The sequence below is a fragment of the Pyrus communis genome, chromosome 1 (assembly GCF_963583255.1).
Source record: "Pyrus communis chromosome 1, drPyrComm1.1, whole genome shotgun sequence".
Taxonomy (NCBI): Eukaryota; Viridiplantae; Streptophyta; class Magnoliopsida; order Rosales; family Rosaceae; genus Pyrus; species Pyrus communis.
The window spans coordinates 1,083,943-1,100,930 of NC_084803.1; the positions used below are offsets into that span (position 1 = coordinate 1,083,943).

Genomic DNA, 16,988 nt, shown 5'->3' on the forward strand with positions numbered 1-16,988 from the left:
CAAAACACTGGATTGAAGAATCAAAGGAAAAAAAGATTGCAATCGTGCCCTCATTATCGTGTGTTAATACATCTTCCGCATACATACACACTCAACTTCTTATGCTCAATGCAAACGTTTACTTTGATGCCTTTTCCTGCAAAAACCGATGGGAACATAGTGAAACTTTTGTTTAGCCTGTTGCCATTGTTACTACATATAACTAGGCAGGGGTTGCGGTGAATACACGAAATAATTTGTACAGCAAAAACTTAATATTTTATAGCTCAATCCTCCCGACCAAAAAAAATAAAAAATAAAAACACAACAACGTGGTACTCCATTTGATCGACCAAATCATAGTATAAGCAAGATTTTTTTTTTCACATGATCACAATTGAAAACAAATTTCATCTCTTTTTTGAAGGCTTAACCTACTAAAATAAGTAACTGGCCTCCATAAAAACTTGAATTACATCCAGAAACTTAAAATAACTTTCATCAGCATTATTATGATAACTTTCGTCAGTATTATTATAGTCTCATGATTATATTATTATTGCAGATTTGCAGTCTTACGACAACACACTCTTTCTTGTACTTATCTAAACATTTTTTAAATCATAAAAGTTGAAGGAATTTAAAGAAAATACGAAAAAAAATTAATAACAGAATGAATTTCAAAATATCACATCACTTTGAACAAACATACATCTAGTTGCATCAACTTTCCAAATACTGTCAGAACCCATTTGTCATGGCTCATATTACAGAAAGAAACAACACTGAGCATCAGGTTTTTAACAACTCTCAAAACTCACATATCATGACTAGTATAGAGATACAGACAAAATGATATCAATTCGTCATTCTTTGAGATCTCAATCATGAATCTTCATTTGTATTGAAAGAAACTAGACCCTAATATAGTTTTTTTTTTAGTCTGACTTCCGTCCTCTCTCACTACTTGAAACAAATCGAAGAACATTATCTCATTTAGGGAAGAACATTATCTCGTTTAGGGATTTAGGCATAAACGCAAAGCGAAAAAAAAAATAGATGTGTATTACACGAACTAATCAATGCACCTTCAGTACAGATCCTCTTGAAACTCATGGTCTCACTCTCACCGCTCGATTACAATGCTTTGTTTCAACCTCGACACTTGCACAGACCGGCTCCTTACCGCCTTCGGCATTTTGTTTAGGCTGCTGCTGTTGTTAATACACGGAACTAAGCATGATTAGTTTATGGAGTAACAGTGTCTCTCATTAAGAAGAGACTCTCACACTCAATTCCTATGCTTCGTTTATGCCTCGGCACTTTCGCAGACCTGCCCTTATCGCCTTCAACATTTCGTTTACTCTGATGCCTTTCCTGCAAAAACCAATGGCAAGACAGTGAAACTTTTGTTTACGCTGCCGCTGTTACTGCATAAACTAAGCAGGGACTGTTGTTACTACATAGAACTAGGCAGGGGTAGCTCCAATTAACTATAACGAGCTTTATAGATTTATGCAAAATAATCTGTCAAGCAATAACTTGATACTTCATGGCTCAACCCTCCCAACAAAAAAAGAAAGAATTCTACCAGATCGACGAAACCAGTGGAGAAAAAGTTAACACTAAAGAAACAGCAAAGAAGTTTATGCATAGAATTCAAGATAATAGAAAGAATGAAAAGAAATAGTGATGAACTTACAATACACTAACTCCTACAATAGCAAGGGGTCGTGGATAGTCCTCAATATCTTTATCCTTTCTGTCTTTGGTCGGAGCTTTTGATGAACTTACATCGGCATTCTCACCTTCAGGGACCGGCCGTTTAACTGCACCTGCAGTGCTCGTTTCTGGCTCAGAGGATGCTGTATCACAACCAAGCCTCATTATTTCTTCCGTCAAAGATGGAAGCCTGTCCTTTGCCTGAAATGAATATATATCTTAACATTAATAAAAAATGAAATTTAGGAGGATATGACAGTATCTTACAGAACCATGGTATTAGTGACAAACAAAGGATAGTGATCAGAATCAGGAAGCATTTTCACGCCAGAAAAGGAAATAAAAAGAGACACAAACCTGGGGAAGGTCAATTTTATTCAACACCACTATATATGGTCGTTCAAGGTAATCAGGATTATACATTCGCAATTCCTGAAAATTATAAAACTGGTAGTTAGCATCAGCTCAAACAACAGTCAGCTAGAACGACAGTGAGGTATCTGTTATGCACACTAACTTGTCAATCAAATACAGCACATGGATAAGGGGGCACATACTTCCTTGACAGTTCTGTAGTCATTCACAGGATCCTCAGCTGCTGCATCAACAACATGGACCAATAGCCGAGTCCGCCTCAGATGCCTCAAGAAATTGCGACCAAGACCCTAAGGGAGGATAGAGTTTGAATTAAGAGAGTTGGAGCTTTAGAATAAGTGAAGAAACATGATATCAAGCATTACCTTCCCAAGATGAGCACCTTCAATAAGACCAGGCAAATCTGCCAAAGTTGCTTCAGAAGAATACATCCCTGGCCCTAAACTTGGGTCACCATCAAGGCGTCCAAGGTTTGGCATTAAGGTTGTGAAAGGATAATCAGCAATATCAGGTCTTGCAAGTGTAGTGGCGGCCAAAAGGGTTGATTTTCCAGCATTTGGAAGGCCCTGCAACAAAAGCAGGAAACATTAGGAGTCTAAAGACCATACTAGCACCTTATATAAGTAGTCTTACTCCGTTTCTTTCTCGTTGAACCATGTAACACCAAAATTATAATCAAGAAAAAATTAAAACCTAACAAGGGATATTTGTTACATTTAGCCATTAACAACATCTACTGAAGGAGTCAGCAAGGTTTTCTCTTTGATTCTATTCAAAATTAATTTAATCAAAATATTTATTACTCGTTTTCTTGTGCATATAACTAAAAAGTTTTGAGATGTAACTTGCAAAAGTCTCTATTTAGATTTCCCTTCTCTCCAAAATTTGCTAACCAGTGTAAGGAACTGCTGAAGAAGCATTACCATAATACCAATAGTTAGGCATCAGCTAAACTGTGTCAAATTTTTTACAGTACAGCAAATCAAAACTGGAAACCAAATCCAATAAAGTACAATCTGGTCTGACAGATTTTGTGCTTAACATGGTGAGGTGGTGTTTCATTTTCGGAAAGCTAGGTACCAAGAATATCAGGTACCACCAGTTCCATTAACACCATGGCAATATGATAATTGAACTTCTAAGAGCAGAAGTTCAACCAGAAAAGCAACCCAATAGAGAAAAATACTTAAAAAATATAGAGCATGGGAAATCAATACTTACAACCAACCCATCAGCTCAACTGTGTCAAATTTTTCAGTAAATCAAAACTGAAACTAAATCCGATAAAGTACAATCTGGTCTGACAGATTTTGTGCTCAACATGGTGAGATGGTGTTTCTTTTTCGGCAAGCAAGGTAACAAGAACATCAGGTACCACCAGTTCCATTAACACCACGGCGATATGATAATTGAATATGATAAATGAACTTCTAAGAGCAGAACTTTGACCAGAAAAAGCAACCCCATAGAGAGAGATACTTTAAAAAATATAGAGCATGGGAAATCAATACTTACAACCAAACCAACGTCAGCAACAACTCGTAAGATCAACTCCAAACTAACCTCCTCTCCTGGTTGACCAACAGCTAAAACCTGAAACAATTCAAAAATTACTTACAAGCTGTTTTAAACGAAACACATATGACTGATTATTTTCGTTATTGGAAAATTTGTATTTTTCTACTCCATAGAAAAGTATACACTACAGTATTAGCACAATTTTACCTTATCACTATCATCTCTCATCACATTTGTGGTCAAAGCCATCACCTTTTTCTTGCTACGCTCCGGCGTTTCTACCAAGCTAATCTGCCACAAAAGTGGAAAAAATTAAAATGTGAACTGCAGATTAGCACTGACATAATCTGCTGCACAACAGCCTTGACAAGTTAGATGATACGAAATTTTGGGGCTATCACTCAATCTGTAAGAAGCAGGTTGTCTCACCCCTCCTTGTCCGCCCCTCGCTACAAGAATTTTGTCCCCTGGCCGTGCTAGATCAGCCAACAAGGTTCCTCGCTTACGCTTCACTACCGTACCTATAGCACAAATACATAAATTATAATAAGCATCCTACCACATTATCATCAGCGGTTACGCCATTGAGGGAAAAACTCCCAATTCATCACATCCACTGCAATAAATCATAACAAAAGAACACAAAACAATCTACAAACCCGGCGGCACAGGAATACGCAGAGCCGGAGCAGAAAGTCCATCGTGCAACTGGGATGTCAAGACCCCCATTGCAGCCACATTTCCACCGCGTTTTGCATTGAACCGGCTTTTCGCGTGAAATTCCAACAACGAATCTTTACCCTCATCAGCATAAATCACAACATCACCTCCATGGCCACCCACAGGAAGAACAAGGGCCCCACCAAAATCCCTTTTCAGCAAGCTCTTCCTCCTCAGCTTCTCCTTCTCATGCTTCCCCTGCGGCGGCTTGCTGGGAGGTCTCTGGTTCGGCATGGCGAGGACCGCGCCGTGGCCTCCGTCGCCGGAACGAACGGTGATGATCACCTGATCAAAGTACTTGTGAGGTTCCTTGATTAAAGTATTGGGTTTTTGAGCAGAAGATAACTCCTTGGCTCTGGTGCTAATTCGGCAGCTTACTGATAAGAATCTGACATTTTTGGACTTGTTCGAGTCCTGCTCACACCTACATGTAAAACACCATCGAAATTACTGTCTGCTTAGTTGCTGCATTTAAGCGTTTAGTACCGGGGGAGAAGATTTTACAGATTTGTCGGGAAACCCTAATGTTCAGAGGTTACCTTTGGGGGAAAACGGTGCCGTAGAAGGAGGATTTGTGGCGGAAGAGGTAGGAAGTTGACGGTGGCGGGGAGATGAGAGACGCCATATCCGAATGGAGAAGCAGCTCGAGTGAGGGAGGGAGCGAGGGAGACAAACGGTCCAACGGACGAAGCCGAGGGCTGGCGGGACTTATAGTTTCTAACCCCAGTCCATTACTGCTTTATGGTATTTCAAAGCCCAAATAAATGGCGCGACTATTCTTTTGCAACTTTTTAACTTTTAAGCCCAAATAGATGCATTCCACTTTCAATTGGTTATGAGTTTCCCAATTTTCGACACGTGTTTGTTACTCTATAGTACGATTTAGTGACTTTTTCTTTTACTTATATATAAGAGATCTGAGATTAAAATCTTTTGACGTTTTCTACACGTATTAAATTTTCATTTAGCATTGTGGTCTGAAGACATTTTCTTCACTTATAAGATCTTAAATTTGAATTCCTAAAATGACGAGTTCGATAATAATGATATATATCATCATCGCTAACGGAAAAATGTGACAAATTTGACGAAGAAAGCAATCGAAATAAGAACATTAATTCATGTGGCTTTAGGGTTAAACCTCGAATCAATTTGAACCCAATAATCAAACAACTTCACTCGAGGAAGAGCTAACTGGATTTTACAAGTGCTCTACTCAAAATCTGACATTGTAATTTACAGATAGATTACACAAGTTTGCAAGTCTTAAAATAAGCACCATAACATATGCAAGCCTTGCATTAATGCCTAAGCGAAAACCAATTGGCACATACCCCATCCGAGTTTTCTACGTTCATCCCCTTCGATTACTACTTTCTATACATGAAATAATGTATGACACCAAACCCACATGTGCCGACGTGGTCGGAAGCAAACTAGGCAAACTGTAGTATATGAGAATTCAACAACCGCCAATCATCCCCATCCGGTGCTGCTCCAAAAGTTTCATCCATTTAGCTTCTAAGAAAATCATTCAGAGAAAATGGGGGGTTCCCATTCTGCAAAACCAAGTAGTAAGAGAGTGAGTAACGCAATCTTGCAACGCGCTACACATTTCACTTATCCTAGCAACTAATTAGTTGTTCATCCTTAGTATGTGCATATTGCTTTAACACGGATGTTTTTAGACCTCTGCAATCCCAACAAGAATATAGCACTTGGATATAGACCAAATAATCTAGTCAGTTTTTAAAATTTTGGGATAAGCATGAAATTCTGCAAACCTAATGAAATTCCGATAGTGAAAATCGGGATTGAATTTACCCAAATTCAGCCTCGAGAACTGACACAAAAATAAAAATTAACTAACTGCATGTTACCTTGGCATTATCTTCACTCATGCATTGTCTAACTACAGTGGTCTGTTGTATTAGCCTTTCCATTGCAGAATAATTGGGCAGGTTCGAATGCTCTGAGCCATGCAACACAATGAAACAAGACATTAATGACTGTTTCAAAGACATTTATAATCAAAGAAAATAAGTATATGAGATAGGCACGGTACAGTTATCTCTGCAAAGGATCGAAACATATATGATACACAGAAGTAAGGAGAAATTTGGGAAACAAACCAAGAACTGCTCGATTCAAACTATCTGCAACTTGCTGCCGATACTCAAAGCTAAGCAAATGAAACATAGGAGACTTCTCCGGTTCTTTATAAGCAAGCAGAGCCATGAAGTCCTGAAGCAATACCAAACTTTGAGTTTCATACCAACAGGAATAAACATACACAAAACATAAGCATATACTTATAAAGGAATATTTAGGAGTTTGAAGCATACTTCAAGCTTTGTGACGTATTTTTCCACCTTCCCAAAGGGGGTCAACTTGTTCTGGGCAAATTCCAAAGCTTCTGTGCTGCTAAAGAAATAAAGAATTAAAATAGCACGACAGGCACAACTAACAAGGTGTCATTGTAATTTTGCTCACCATTTTTTAGCGCAAACAAGTTCAACAAAGTGCAGGCTCAGAAGGTCAAAATGCAAGTCTTTGTTTTTCTCCACTAAGTCAGGTGCCAACTCTTCCGTCAGTTCAATCGCCTTAAGAGCTTCCCCTTCCACTGCACATTGAAAAATCCCTGAAGACAACAAAACATACATTTGGCATCGTCACTGATCAACCACTCCAATATTATCCCCAATAGCAATACAACAGCTTTCAATATGAAGGGTCCCTTTGGAAAAAAATCTTGGTTCTCCGGATTCCCGGGTGGTTTGGGTGTTTTAACCTTTAGATCTTGATTTTTGTATTTTCAAACAAAGATCTTACGAATAAAACACCCGGAGCACCGGATAAGCCAGAGTACCTTAGAAAGTCCCTCCATTTGGAGCTGCTTCTGTAAGAATCACTCCTGCTCATAGTACTTTTGCTGTACTTTCATGTATTATAAACACGTTCAAACTTCTATGCTTCTTAAAGAAGCTTCTCTAGAAAACGCTTTTGTAACCCAAAATCACTTTTTAAGTTCTTCTAACAACAATAATCAAAAGCGCTTTTAGTTGGTAGTACATGCTTTTGGAATCCTAAAAACCAATCCCCAACAGCCCGAACCATTCGATACAATGTGTTCAATCATTATATGATAGTAAAGTCGACATCATTGCAAACCTACTATTTCTTTTCTCCATATCCTCAACGCAGTCGGCAGGCTGCTTCGTCCCCGTCGAAGCAACAAACGACTCCACAGTTTCTTTATAGCAGTTATGCACAAGGTATGACAAAACAATATTGTGGATATCATTGTCATTGATAGCCTGCTAATAAAACATCAAATTAAAATCAACGAAATGCAGCAAGCCCTAATTACAAAATCAACGAGTCAATGGCTAAAATCAATGAAATTGAGCACTAATTAGATAATTATTGTACAATCCCAGGGATTTGAAGTGAAATAAGGTTGTGGAAATTGCAGTAATTGGAGAAAATAAGAACAGAAAACTGGAAACTTACAACATGATTGAAGTGACGAGGATCGACGTCCATGATTCGCCGCGTTCTGAAATCCTACAGTGCGGAATGAGGCTGAGGAACTGAGGCGGGTGCGGCTGAGGAACAGAGACGGTCCGACACAACGAACGATTGTACGTATCGGCTGGCGAATCCGAGTCAGTTCGAATCACTGGAGATAGTGATCCGATCTCTATCTGTAGTATTCACCGTGTCGTTAGGTTCTTGTACAGGTGCCTTTACGTGTCTTCTTTAAAATGTGGGGAAAACTTGTGTCGATCAGCCAATAATTGATGCCACGTCGTCGTTTAATTGCACTCACAAATAGAGAGAATGGTTCTAATTAAGCAAGAGGAATGCTATTCAGTATTCATACCATGTTTTTATACTTTATTTTCAGCTACATTAGGTGGTATTTGATGTGGATATCCATAACATTTGAATTAATCAGATTTTAAAATTTAATACATTATTTAATAAACTAATAATTAAGAAAAACTAATTAATTAAATGATGATTATAGTACACGATGAGTTTTTCTCCTTCCTCTCCTTGGGTTTTGCAAATTTTTCAAATGATGTGGTTGTCCACATCAGATGCCACCTAAGGTGGTATAGAAATGTGATATAAAAACTTGGTATGAATAACATTACTCACTAAGTAATAAAAAAGAGTAATGTTTGAGAGACTAAAGTTGTAGATTAAATTTTGAAAACTAAAGAACATAGAAGTTGATGATTGATTTGTTACTTAAGTGTTACCCAATCGAAAAATATCATTATTATGAACTATAAAAAGTATAAACAATATTTTTATCATCAATAACATGTGATTTATTTTATTGTGGGTTCAGAACTCTATACTTAAATGTTAAGGTGAGTGCTCTTAATAAATACAAGCATAAGCATTTGTCCATATTAAATGGTCTAATATAAGTCTACACAATAACAACAAAATCTTGTACCACTAAGAATTCAACTATATGAATACTAAAACACCATTACGCTCGATTTTGGGCAATTTTCTCTTAGCTCCAAGTAATCAAAAAATATCAATACTATGAACTATAAAGTATAAACAATATTTCCATCATCAATAACATGTGATTTGTTTTGTTGGTAATAGCTTTTTTTATTTTTTATTGTGGGATCGGAACTCGATACCTAAGCAAAAAAATGAGTATTGTTGGTCGACCGAGATACTAGCATTATGCATTTTCTCTTCAACAACAAAAATATTTTACTCCCCTCTAAGTGGGTTAGCTGTGTGAATCTTTAAACGTCATTACGCTCGATTTTGCGCAAAGTATTATATTAACTTTAAGTACTCCATGTTTTTTTCTTAAAAGCCACTTTTCAAGTTTTCTGAGGTCTCTCTCTACTCATTTTGCATTGAGTCATCTATCCCATAATCGTATTTTCTAATCAAAATATATGTAGATGTTCAGTTCACATATTGAAACCAAACTTAGCCGATTTTCTCTCACCTTTAACCGATTTTTTCTATCTGTAAATAAGAGTCGAGGCCCTCCTGATCGTCGACAAAGTTCGTTGTATGCAAAAGGTGGGATAACAGTTGGTTTCATCGTTAATGCTTCGTATCCGACAATGACCGGGCAAAACCCTCCTCTTCCCCCCACCTCCGACCCCGGGCCCGACCAAATGTGACCTCTTTACGCACAGCGCAGCAGGGCAAACGTGCTGTTGTGCCAAGAGGTTTCTCGGAATATGGTTTGCTTGGAGATGCTGTGAGTTGAACTCCGCTGTTCGTTGCAAGGACGACAGCCACTGCTGCCCCCATGATCACCCCATCTGTGATGCAGAAAGGGCGCTCTGCCTCGAGGTTTGTATGAATCTTTCCCCGTAAAACATGGGAAAATGATTTCCTCACAATCATTACCATCATTGCTTAATTTTTCTGATTATTAATACGTGATTGTCAAATTGGGCACTCGTCAAATTAGGCACTCGTTTGATAACCATTTCGTTTTAGAATTTCAAATTTGTCAACTGAGAAATGAATTTGGAGATCAACACATATGGATCCCATATAAAGTTATGCCGTATTTGCAAATTGAACTTCTAAATTAAGAATATATCTAAAAAATCTACAAAATGGGAAAATGCAACAGTGGTATATTCCGATACCTCAATCCGAATTTCCGTTCAATTTTCACACCGACGGGAAGACGTCTTTGACGGCGGAGGCTGCCGTCAAGTAATTAAGTGTGTTCCTCAGCGTCTCCTTCTCTCTCTTCAACCGCGCCGCCGTGTCCTCCAATTCCAGCAACGCCTGCTGCTCTCTCGGCGCCCCTTCAAAAGTGCTCCCAACAAAAAACGAAAATAGCGTCGGAAATAGGTTCCGCCGCAGGTCCTGCACATCCTTCTCCGGCTTCCCGCCCAACCGATTCGACAACCGAATCACATCCTTCATATGCGACTCGACCTCGTTCGCCAGCGCTTCCAGGTCGTCCTCGCCGTCGCTCGACGGCCGGTCTTCAAGCCACTTGACCTCCGCCACCAGGTAGGGTTTGGTACGGACTAGGTCGGTGATGCGAAACCGCTCCTGGCCCTTGCAGATGAGGAAGAACCGGTCGTCGACAAGGCGCTCGTGCTTGACGACCTCGCCGATGCAGCCGACGTCGGCGGTACCGGAGACGGTGTCGCTGTAAATTACGCCGAAGCGGAGATCGGACTGGAGGAGGGAGTGCATCATCATGCGGTAGCGGAACTCGAATATCTGGAGGGGGAGGATGGCGCCCGGGAAGAGGACGAGGGGCAAGGGGAAAATGGGGAGCTCGACGACGTCCCCTGATTTGGGCTGATTGGTGGGGTGGCGCTCAGAGAATGAGGATGCTGTGCATTGGAGGGATCCGGGTAGTTGGCGGCGGCGGTGGAGGCGGGGGGAGAGGATATTAGGGTTAGGGTTTAAGCGGGAGGGGAGGGGATTGGGGTTGAAGGTGGGTTTATGGGGGAGGGAGGAGGAGGAAGAGGAGGGGATGAGCTGAGGGAGAGCCATTGGAGCGGCGTTGGGATGAGGAGGAGAGGGAAAGCGAGTTAGAATGCCATGTTGGTGGAGGGAAGAGAGCGAGAGTAAGAGTGACCAGTTCTTTCTGTTTTTCTGTTTCTCTCCCTCTAAATTTTGAGAAAATGTGGCAAAATCTGGTGGTTTTAAGGAGGCGAGAGGAGATGTGGATAATATGGAGATAGAAAGGGCAAAATGTCAGTCAACTTAGCAAATACCCATTTGGTCTATTTGGTAAGAAGGAAATACATGTAACAAGTTTATAGTTATGATTCGTTATCCTTTTTAAATGATTGAAAAGGTTTTTGTAGAAAATAATATTGAATTTTAAAAGCATTCTGTATTTTTGTAGGAAATACTTTAAATGTTATTTTAAGATCACTTGCATTTTACAAAAAATTAGATTAAAAAACATATTCATAAAAAACACTTTAAATCATTTTAAAAATATTTCAAATGAGTCTTATATTCTTTTCGTCACATAATAATGTTATTAAAGTAAAACATCTTGGTGATAATAAACTCATGTAATGTAATTTGTTCTTATCGTTTGGTAGGTGGCAAAGGATTTGGAAATATGGGGAGTGTTTGGATGTGGTTTTAGATTTTCCCACGTGGAAGTTGGGCTGATGATTTCTGTGGTTTGGGTTGGTCTATCATTTTCATTCAACGCAAAAAAATCTTCAAAAACCATTTTTATTTGTCTTCATTTTCATCCAATAGTGTGGATATTGTTAGGATAATGATTTTGCCAACTCTCATTTTCCAATCTTCTTTTGTTGTTGTTTCTTAATTCTTTATTAATTTCTTCTCTCACCGGTTTAAAAAAAAAAATACAAAAAGAACTAAAAAGAAGAAAATGAAGGGCATTAACTCTATTAATATTCAAAATAAACAAAATGCCGCTGTTGTTTAATTCTATTTATTTATGTTGAAGTTTATCGACGTTTAAGAATTTAATTTACAAAATATAATTATAAATTTAGTTTTTCTAACCGTTATCTATCAACATGGTTGGCTTGGGCCCATTGCCTAAATGGCAAAAACGACGTTTTTCTAACAATTATCTATCAACATGGTTGGCTTGGGCCCATTGCCTAAATGGCAAAAACGACGTATTTCGTGAAAGGTAGAAGAAAAGAAGATCACTAGTTTGAAATGTGAATTTGAAGATAATAAATTAGTAAAGTATTTTTTTCAACAAACAATAAAATAATCACTAACACTAAATTCATCTAAATTAGAAAGAGAAGAGATTCAGAGCTACAAATTACTTGCTGTTAATGAAAAAAGATTGAGAAATGCCTCGTTTAAATCACTCAAGGCGGCGAGCCCCATCTACAACCGCGTGGAGGAGATTCCTATTTGGGCCTGTGTCCAGGTTCATTTGGACCACATAATACATTACGTCACTGCGTATGCGTACAGAGACCACCACGTACGCTGTTCCCATTATGGCATTTCCGCAATTAAATCGAAAAATTAACCCTTTTGCTTAAGATCGGCAGCCTCTATATATATGCGGAGCCCCCACACCATATTCCCAAATATCGCAAAGAAAATCGTGCTCTGAAAATCCAAGATTTATTGAAAGAAAGCGAAGAAGAAGAAGAAGAAAATGGCGGAAGAAAAAGTGATCGCCTGCCACTCTGTCGCCGCCTGGACCGAGCACCTCGAGAAGAGCAATGTCGACAAGAAACTGGTTTTTTTCTTTCTTCTCACAGACTTCATTTTTTTTTCAATTTGCATTCTTTCTTGAATAAGTTAAATTAAAATTTTAATTTTGTGTTGTATTTTGCGATCAGATTTTTTGTATTTTCTTGTTGGCCGTATTGAATTTTTGGGTAGAATTTTAGGGCAATTTTTTTGAAGAAAATGCTAGCTTTTGTCCCTGAACTTTTGTCTGATTGGAGATTTAATCTGAATTTCATATGGCTTGTATATTGCTTAACCAATTTGATATGTAAATTTGGTGCGTGCTGTAAAAGCTGGGGGTTGGTTTGGTCGATTTTGGGTCCCGTATTGACCTGTTTGCAGGAAAATATATGATAAAAACTTCTCGTCTTGTCGCCAAGTTTTTAGCCATGTTGGGTTCGAATGTATGCAATTATTTTCTCAGCTTTTCATGATTGATTGCTTTAAGCGACCGCGTATGAGGTTGATTTCATGTTTTCTGTATACAATGTTTAGCGAATTAAGATCACTAATTTGGGCTATGTTTCAATAGATTGTGGTCGACTTCACGGCTACATGGTGTGGACCTTGCCGGTTCATTGCACCCATCTTCGCGGAGTTGGCTAGGAAGAACCCGGAAGTGACATTCCTAAAGGTGGACGTGGATGAGCTGAAGACTGTTACCGAGGAGTGGGGCGTGGAGGCAATGCCGACCTTCTTGTTCCTCAAGGAAGGCAAGGTTGTTGACAAGGTTGTGGGTGCTAAGAAAGAAGAGTTACAGCTCAAAGTTGTGAAGCATGCCGCTCCAGCTGATGTCGCAACTGCTTCTGCTTAGCTTTTCGCACTCACTTTCGAGAATATGAACCTCCTACTGTGTTTTACTAGTTGTTTATAACTTTTATGGGTTCCTGAAGACATGAATGTTTTATATATATATATATATATATATGATTACATGTACCCATATGATGCCTTGAATCTACTATCTACGAATAAGAATTTCAATGATAAGATGTTATGATATATTTCAGGGTAAATTGCACAGAACTACCTTAACTATTGGATCATTAACAGTTTCATACCTCGTCTTTAAAAAGTTTCAATGTCATACCATATCTTCGAATTTGTTGCAATCTCATACCTTTTGTCTGTCAATTCCTCTGTTAATTGTTGACGAGACACACTTTCTATTAAAAAACTAATAAAATATTATTAAAAACTAAAAAAAATCATTTAGTATTTTTTAAATATTAAAATAATAATTAATTAAAGAAAAGTTATTTATTTATTTTTTTTAAAAACCCCAAGTTCGTCTTCCCACCCCCTGCAACCTAGAAAGAAAGAAGAAGAAGAAAACAAAAAAAAACTCGTCTTCATCTTCCCAGACCCCCTCTTCCCTGCAACCCACCCCTTTCTTCCTCCTCCTTTCTTCCCATTCCCTCCTCCTCTGCATCCACTACTTGCAACCCTGAAGAAGAAAAAAATAATAAAATTTAAAAAAAAAAAAAAAAAACCATCTTCATCTTCCTCGACCTCCCTTTCCTTGCAACCCAGATCCCGTCTTCCGCCGATTCCACGGGTGGAGAAATTGGGCACAGAGAAAATGGGAGGAATGGGTGTGGATTTAAAGAGTGGGGTGGGGTAGAGGAGGGAAGAGGGTGGGTGCGGAGGAGGAGGGAAGGGGAAGACAGGAGGGGGAAGAAAGAGGTGGGTTGTAGGGAATGGGGGATCAGGGAAGATGAAGATGGATTTTTTTTTTTTCCCTTTTTCTTTCTGGGTTGCAAGGGGGGGGGGGAGGGGAAGACAAACTTGGGTTTTTTTTTTCCAAATAACTTTTTTAAAATTAATTATTATTTTAATATTTAAAAAATATTAAATGATTTTTTTTTTAGTTTTTAATAATATTTTATTATTTCTTAAATAGAAAGTGTGTCACGTCAACATTTAACAGAGGAATTGACAAACAACTGACAGAAGGTATGACATTGCAACAAATTCGAAGATACGGTATGACATTAAAATTTTTTAAATACGAGGTATGAAACTGTTAATGATCCAATAGTTTAGGTAGTTTTGTGGAATTTACCCTATATTTCATGCCAATTGGAATTGAGTTCTCGCGATACGTGAAATATTAAGTAATGTTGTATATCTTTATTCTTTTGATATTAGTTTTTAATGATATTTGAAGTAAAAATAGCAAATTCTTTATTCAAAATATCAATTTACAAAGAGTCGAGGTCAGAGAACCTTAGGGTCCCATTTTGAAGGCTCACCTAAGGCCCCCAAATTCTCAAGACTGGTCATGTCTTACCATTTATTCATACCATCTCTCTTATGAAAATAAGATCCACATGGTGTACTCTATTCTTATTAAAGCGTTGACACAAATAGTGTAAAACTACCTTCAAGGAAATATTTGTTGGGCTTTAATCAATTTATGGAGGTGAGCCCCCATCTACAACCGCGAGGAATGTATCCCATTTGGGCCTCGTCCAGATTCATTCGGCCAGACCTGCCCTCACTACGTGACAAAATACATTACGTCACTGCGGATGGTATGCGCGCGCGCACACCGTTACCAGCACAAACGTTATTCAAACATAATGGCATTACTGCAATTAAATCAATTATTAAGCCCTTTTAGTTAAGATCGGCATCCCGCCATATATATATATATACACACGCGGAGGCCCGATCTCGTTCCCAAATCATCGCAAAATAAAAATGGAGCTCGGAACGACTTTAGATTTATGGAAAGAAAGCGGAGAAGAAGAAAATGGCGGAGGGAAAAGTGATCGCCTGCCACTCAGTCGCCGCCTGGACCGAGCACCTCGAGAAGAGCCACGTCGACAAGAAACTGGTATTTTTTTTCTTCTCACGCACTTCAATTTTTTCCCTTTTGCATTTTTTGTCGAATAAAGTTTAATTTTAGTATTCTGCTGTTTTGTGATGTATTATTGAATGATTGTAATTTGTGATCAAATTTTTTTACTTTCTTGTTCGCCGTATTGGATTTGTGGCTAGAATTTTAGTGCAAAATTTTAAAAGAGAAAATTGTAGCTTTGGGGCCTAAACTTTGGTCTAATTGAAGATTTGGTCCTTGGATGATAGAGGTGGCAAATCAATTTATTGGATTGTTAACGGGCACCGATAAGAATCATTAACAACCCAATGGGTTGATTCGCCACTTCTACAGTTCTATTGGATGGTACTGGTCCTTAAAGTTTAGTCTAACCAAAGCACCATTGCTCCAATTCGACTAAAGATGATGGACCAATTCTCCTATTTTCTCTTTTCCAATTCATGCACAAGAATCATGAATGGGGTGTATGGCAGATTACCGTTGGAATTTTGTTACGTATGGCTTGTACATTGCTTAGCCGATTAGATATGTAAATTTGGTGCCTTTTGTAATAGCTGGTGGTTGATGTGGTCGATTTTGTGTCCTGGATTGCCCTGTTTGCAAGGAAATATATGATGCAAACTTCTCGTATTGTCGACGAGTTTTAACCATGTTGGGTTCGAATGTATACGATTATTTTCTCAGTGATTCCTCTGTGGAGAATGAAAATGTCGTCTTTTCGTGATTGATTGCTTTAAGCGACCGTGGTTGATTTCATGTAATCTTTATTTAATGTTTAGCGAAGTAAGTTCACTAATTTGGTCTATATTTCAATAGATCGTGGTCGACTTCACAGCTCCATGGTGTGGACCTTGCCGGTTCATTGCACCCATATTCGCGGAGTTGGCTAGGAAGAGCCCGGAAGTGACATTCCTAAAGGTGGGACGTGGATGAGCTGAAGACTGTTACGGAGGAGTGGGGCGTGGAGGCAATGCCGACCTTCTTGTTCCTCAAGGAAGGCAAGATAGTTGACAAGGTTGTGGGTGCTAAGAAAGAAGAGTTACAGCTCAAAGTTGTGAAGCATGCCGCTCCAGCTGATGTCGCAACTGCTTCTGCCTAACTTTCGCACTCTCTTTCGAGAATATGAACCTCCTACTGTGCTTTACTAGTTGTTTATAACTTTTATGGGTTTCTGAAGACATGAATGTTTTATATATATGACCGCTTGTACCCATATGATGCCTCTTGGCTGCTATCTATGAATGCTTTTATTTCAATTGAATTGAGATTTCGCGACGAATTGGAAACTTTCGTATTTGCATTGACATAATTTCGAATTCTTGTTAAGTGTCGGGATTGCCCATATACTGGGGAATGGGGGAGCCATAAACCAAACTAAAGGCAAAAGCACTTGCCTGTACCTAACAAACTACTTAAAGGCAAAAGCACTTGTCTGTACCTAACAAACTACTTAAAGGCAAAAGCACTTGCCCGTACTTGAACAACAACCTACTTAAGGCAAAAGCAAAAGCACTTCGCCTGTACTAGCAAACTACTGTGCCCTATCAACTTGTGAAACCAAACACTTTAATGCCTTTATCTGTCTTGATTCTTTTGCTTC

At 38.7% G+C, this 16,988-nt stretch overlaps 4 protein-coding genes and 1 pseudogene across 7 annotated transcripts; 2 read left to right on the forward strand and 3 right to left on the reverse strand.

Annotated features, from left to right (window-relative positions):
• Positions 1-641: 641 nt before the first annotated feature.
• LOC137742273 (probable GTP-binding protein OBGC2) lies at positions 642-5,004 on the reverse strand. The gene is made up of 10 exons (XM_068482101.1): positions 4,854-5,004; positions 4,254-4,738; positions 4,024-4,115; positions 3,802-3,885; positions 3,592-3,669; positions 2,442-2,642; positions 2,259-2,366; positions 2,059-2,133; positions 1,682-1,902; positions 642-1,356 (listed from the first exon to the last, which is right to left on the reverse strand). The coding sequence occupies exons 1-10, from the start codon at positions 4,937-4,939 to the stop codon at positions 1,278-1,280; spliced, it is 1,509 nt and encodes a 502-aa protein (XP_068338202.1). The 5' UTR covers positions 4,940-5,004; the 3' UTR covers positions 642-1,277.
• A 489-nt stretch (positions 5,005-5,493) lies between these two features.
• LOC137746042 (uncharacterized) lies at positions 5,494-8,065 on the reverse strand. 4 transcript variants are annotated; one of them, XM_068486119.1, is made up of 7 exons: positions 7,828-8,065; positions 7,490-7,631; positions 6,808-6,955; positions 6,660-6,735; positions 6,447-6,558; positions 6,195-6,286; positions 5,494-5,873 (listed from the first exon to the last, which is right to left on the reverse strand). In XM_068486119.1, the coding sequence occupies exons 1-7, from the start codon at positions 7,858-7,860 to the stop codon at positions 5,829-5,831; spliced, it is 648 nt and encodes a 215-aa protein (XP_068342220.1). In that variant the 5' UTR covers positions 7,861-8,065; the 3' UTR covers positions 5,494-5,828. The 4 variants fall into 4 exon arrangements, with proteins under 4 accessions (XP_068342220.1, XP_068342211.1, XP_068342204.1 ...); XM_068486110.1 differs by having other exon boundaries at positions 6,660-6,738; XM_068486103.1 differs by having other exon boundaries at positions 7,490-7,634.
• A 1,711-nt stretch (positions 8,066-9,776) lies between these two features.
• On the reverse strand, positions 9,777-10,995 carry LOC137748247 (uncharacterized). Its single transcript, XM_068488371.1, has one exon. It carries the CDS (start codon positions 10,840-10,842, stop codon positions 9,997-9,999), a length of 846 nt encoding a protein of 281 aa, XP_068344472.1. The 5' UTR covers positions 10,843-10,995; the 3' UTR covers positions 9,777-9,996.
• Positions 10,996-12,387: 1,392 nt separating this feature from the next.
• On the forward strand, positions 12,388-13,547 carry LOC137743869 (thioredoxin H1-like). The gene is made up of 2 exons (XM_068483804.1): positions 12,388-12,550; positions 13,076-13,547. Exons 1-2 carry the CDS (start codon positions 12,467-12,469, stop codon positions 13,355-13,357), a joined length of 366 nt encoding a protein of 121 aa, XP_068339905.1. The 5' UTR covers positions 12,388-12,466; the 3' UTR covers positions 13,358-13,547.
• Positions 13,548-15,221: 1,674 nt separating this feature from the next.
• On the forward strand, positions 15,222-16,487 carry LOC137732431 (thioredoxin H1-like; annotated as a pseudogene).
• Positions 16,488-16,988: the final 501 nt, after the last annotated feature.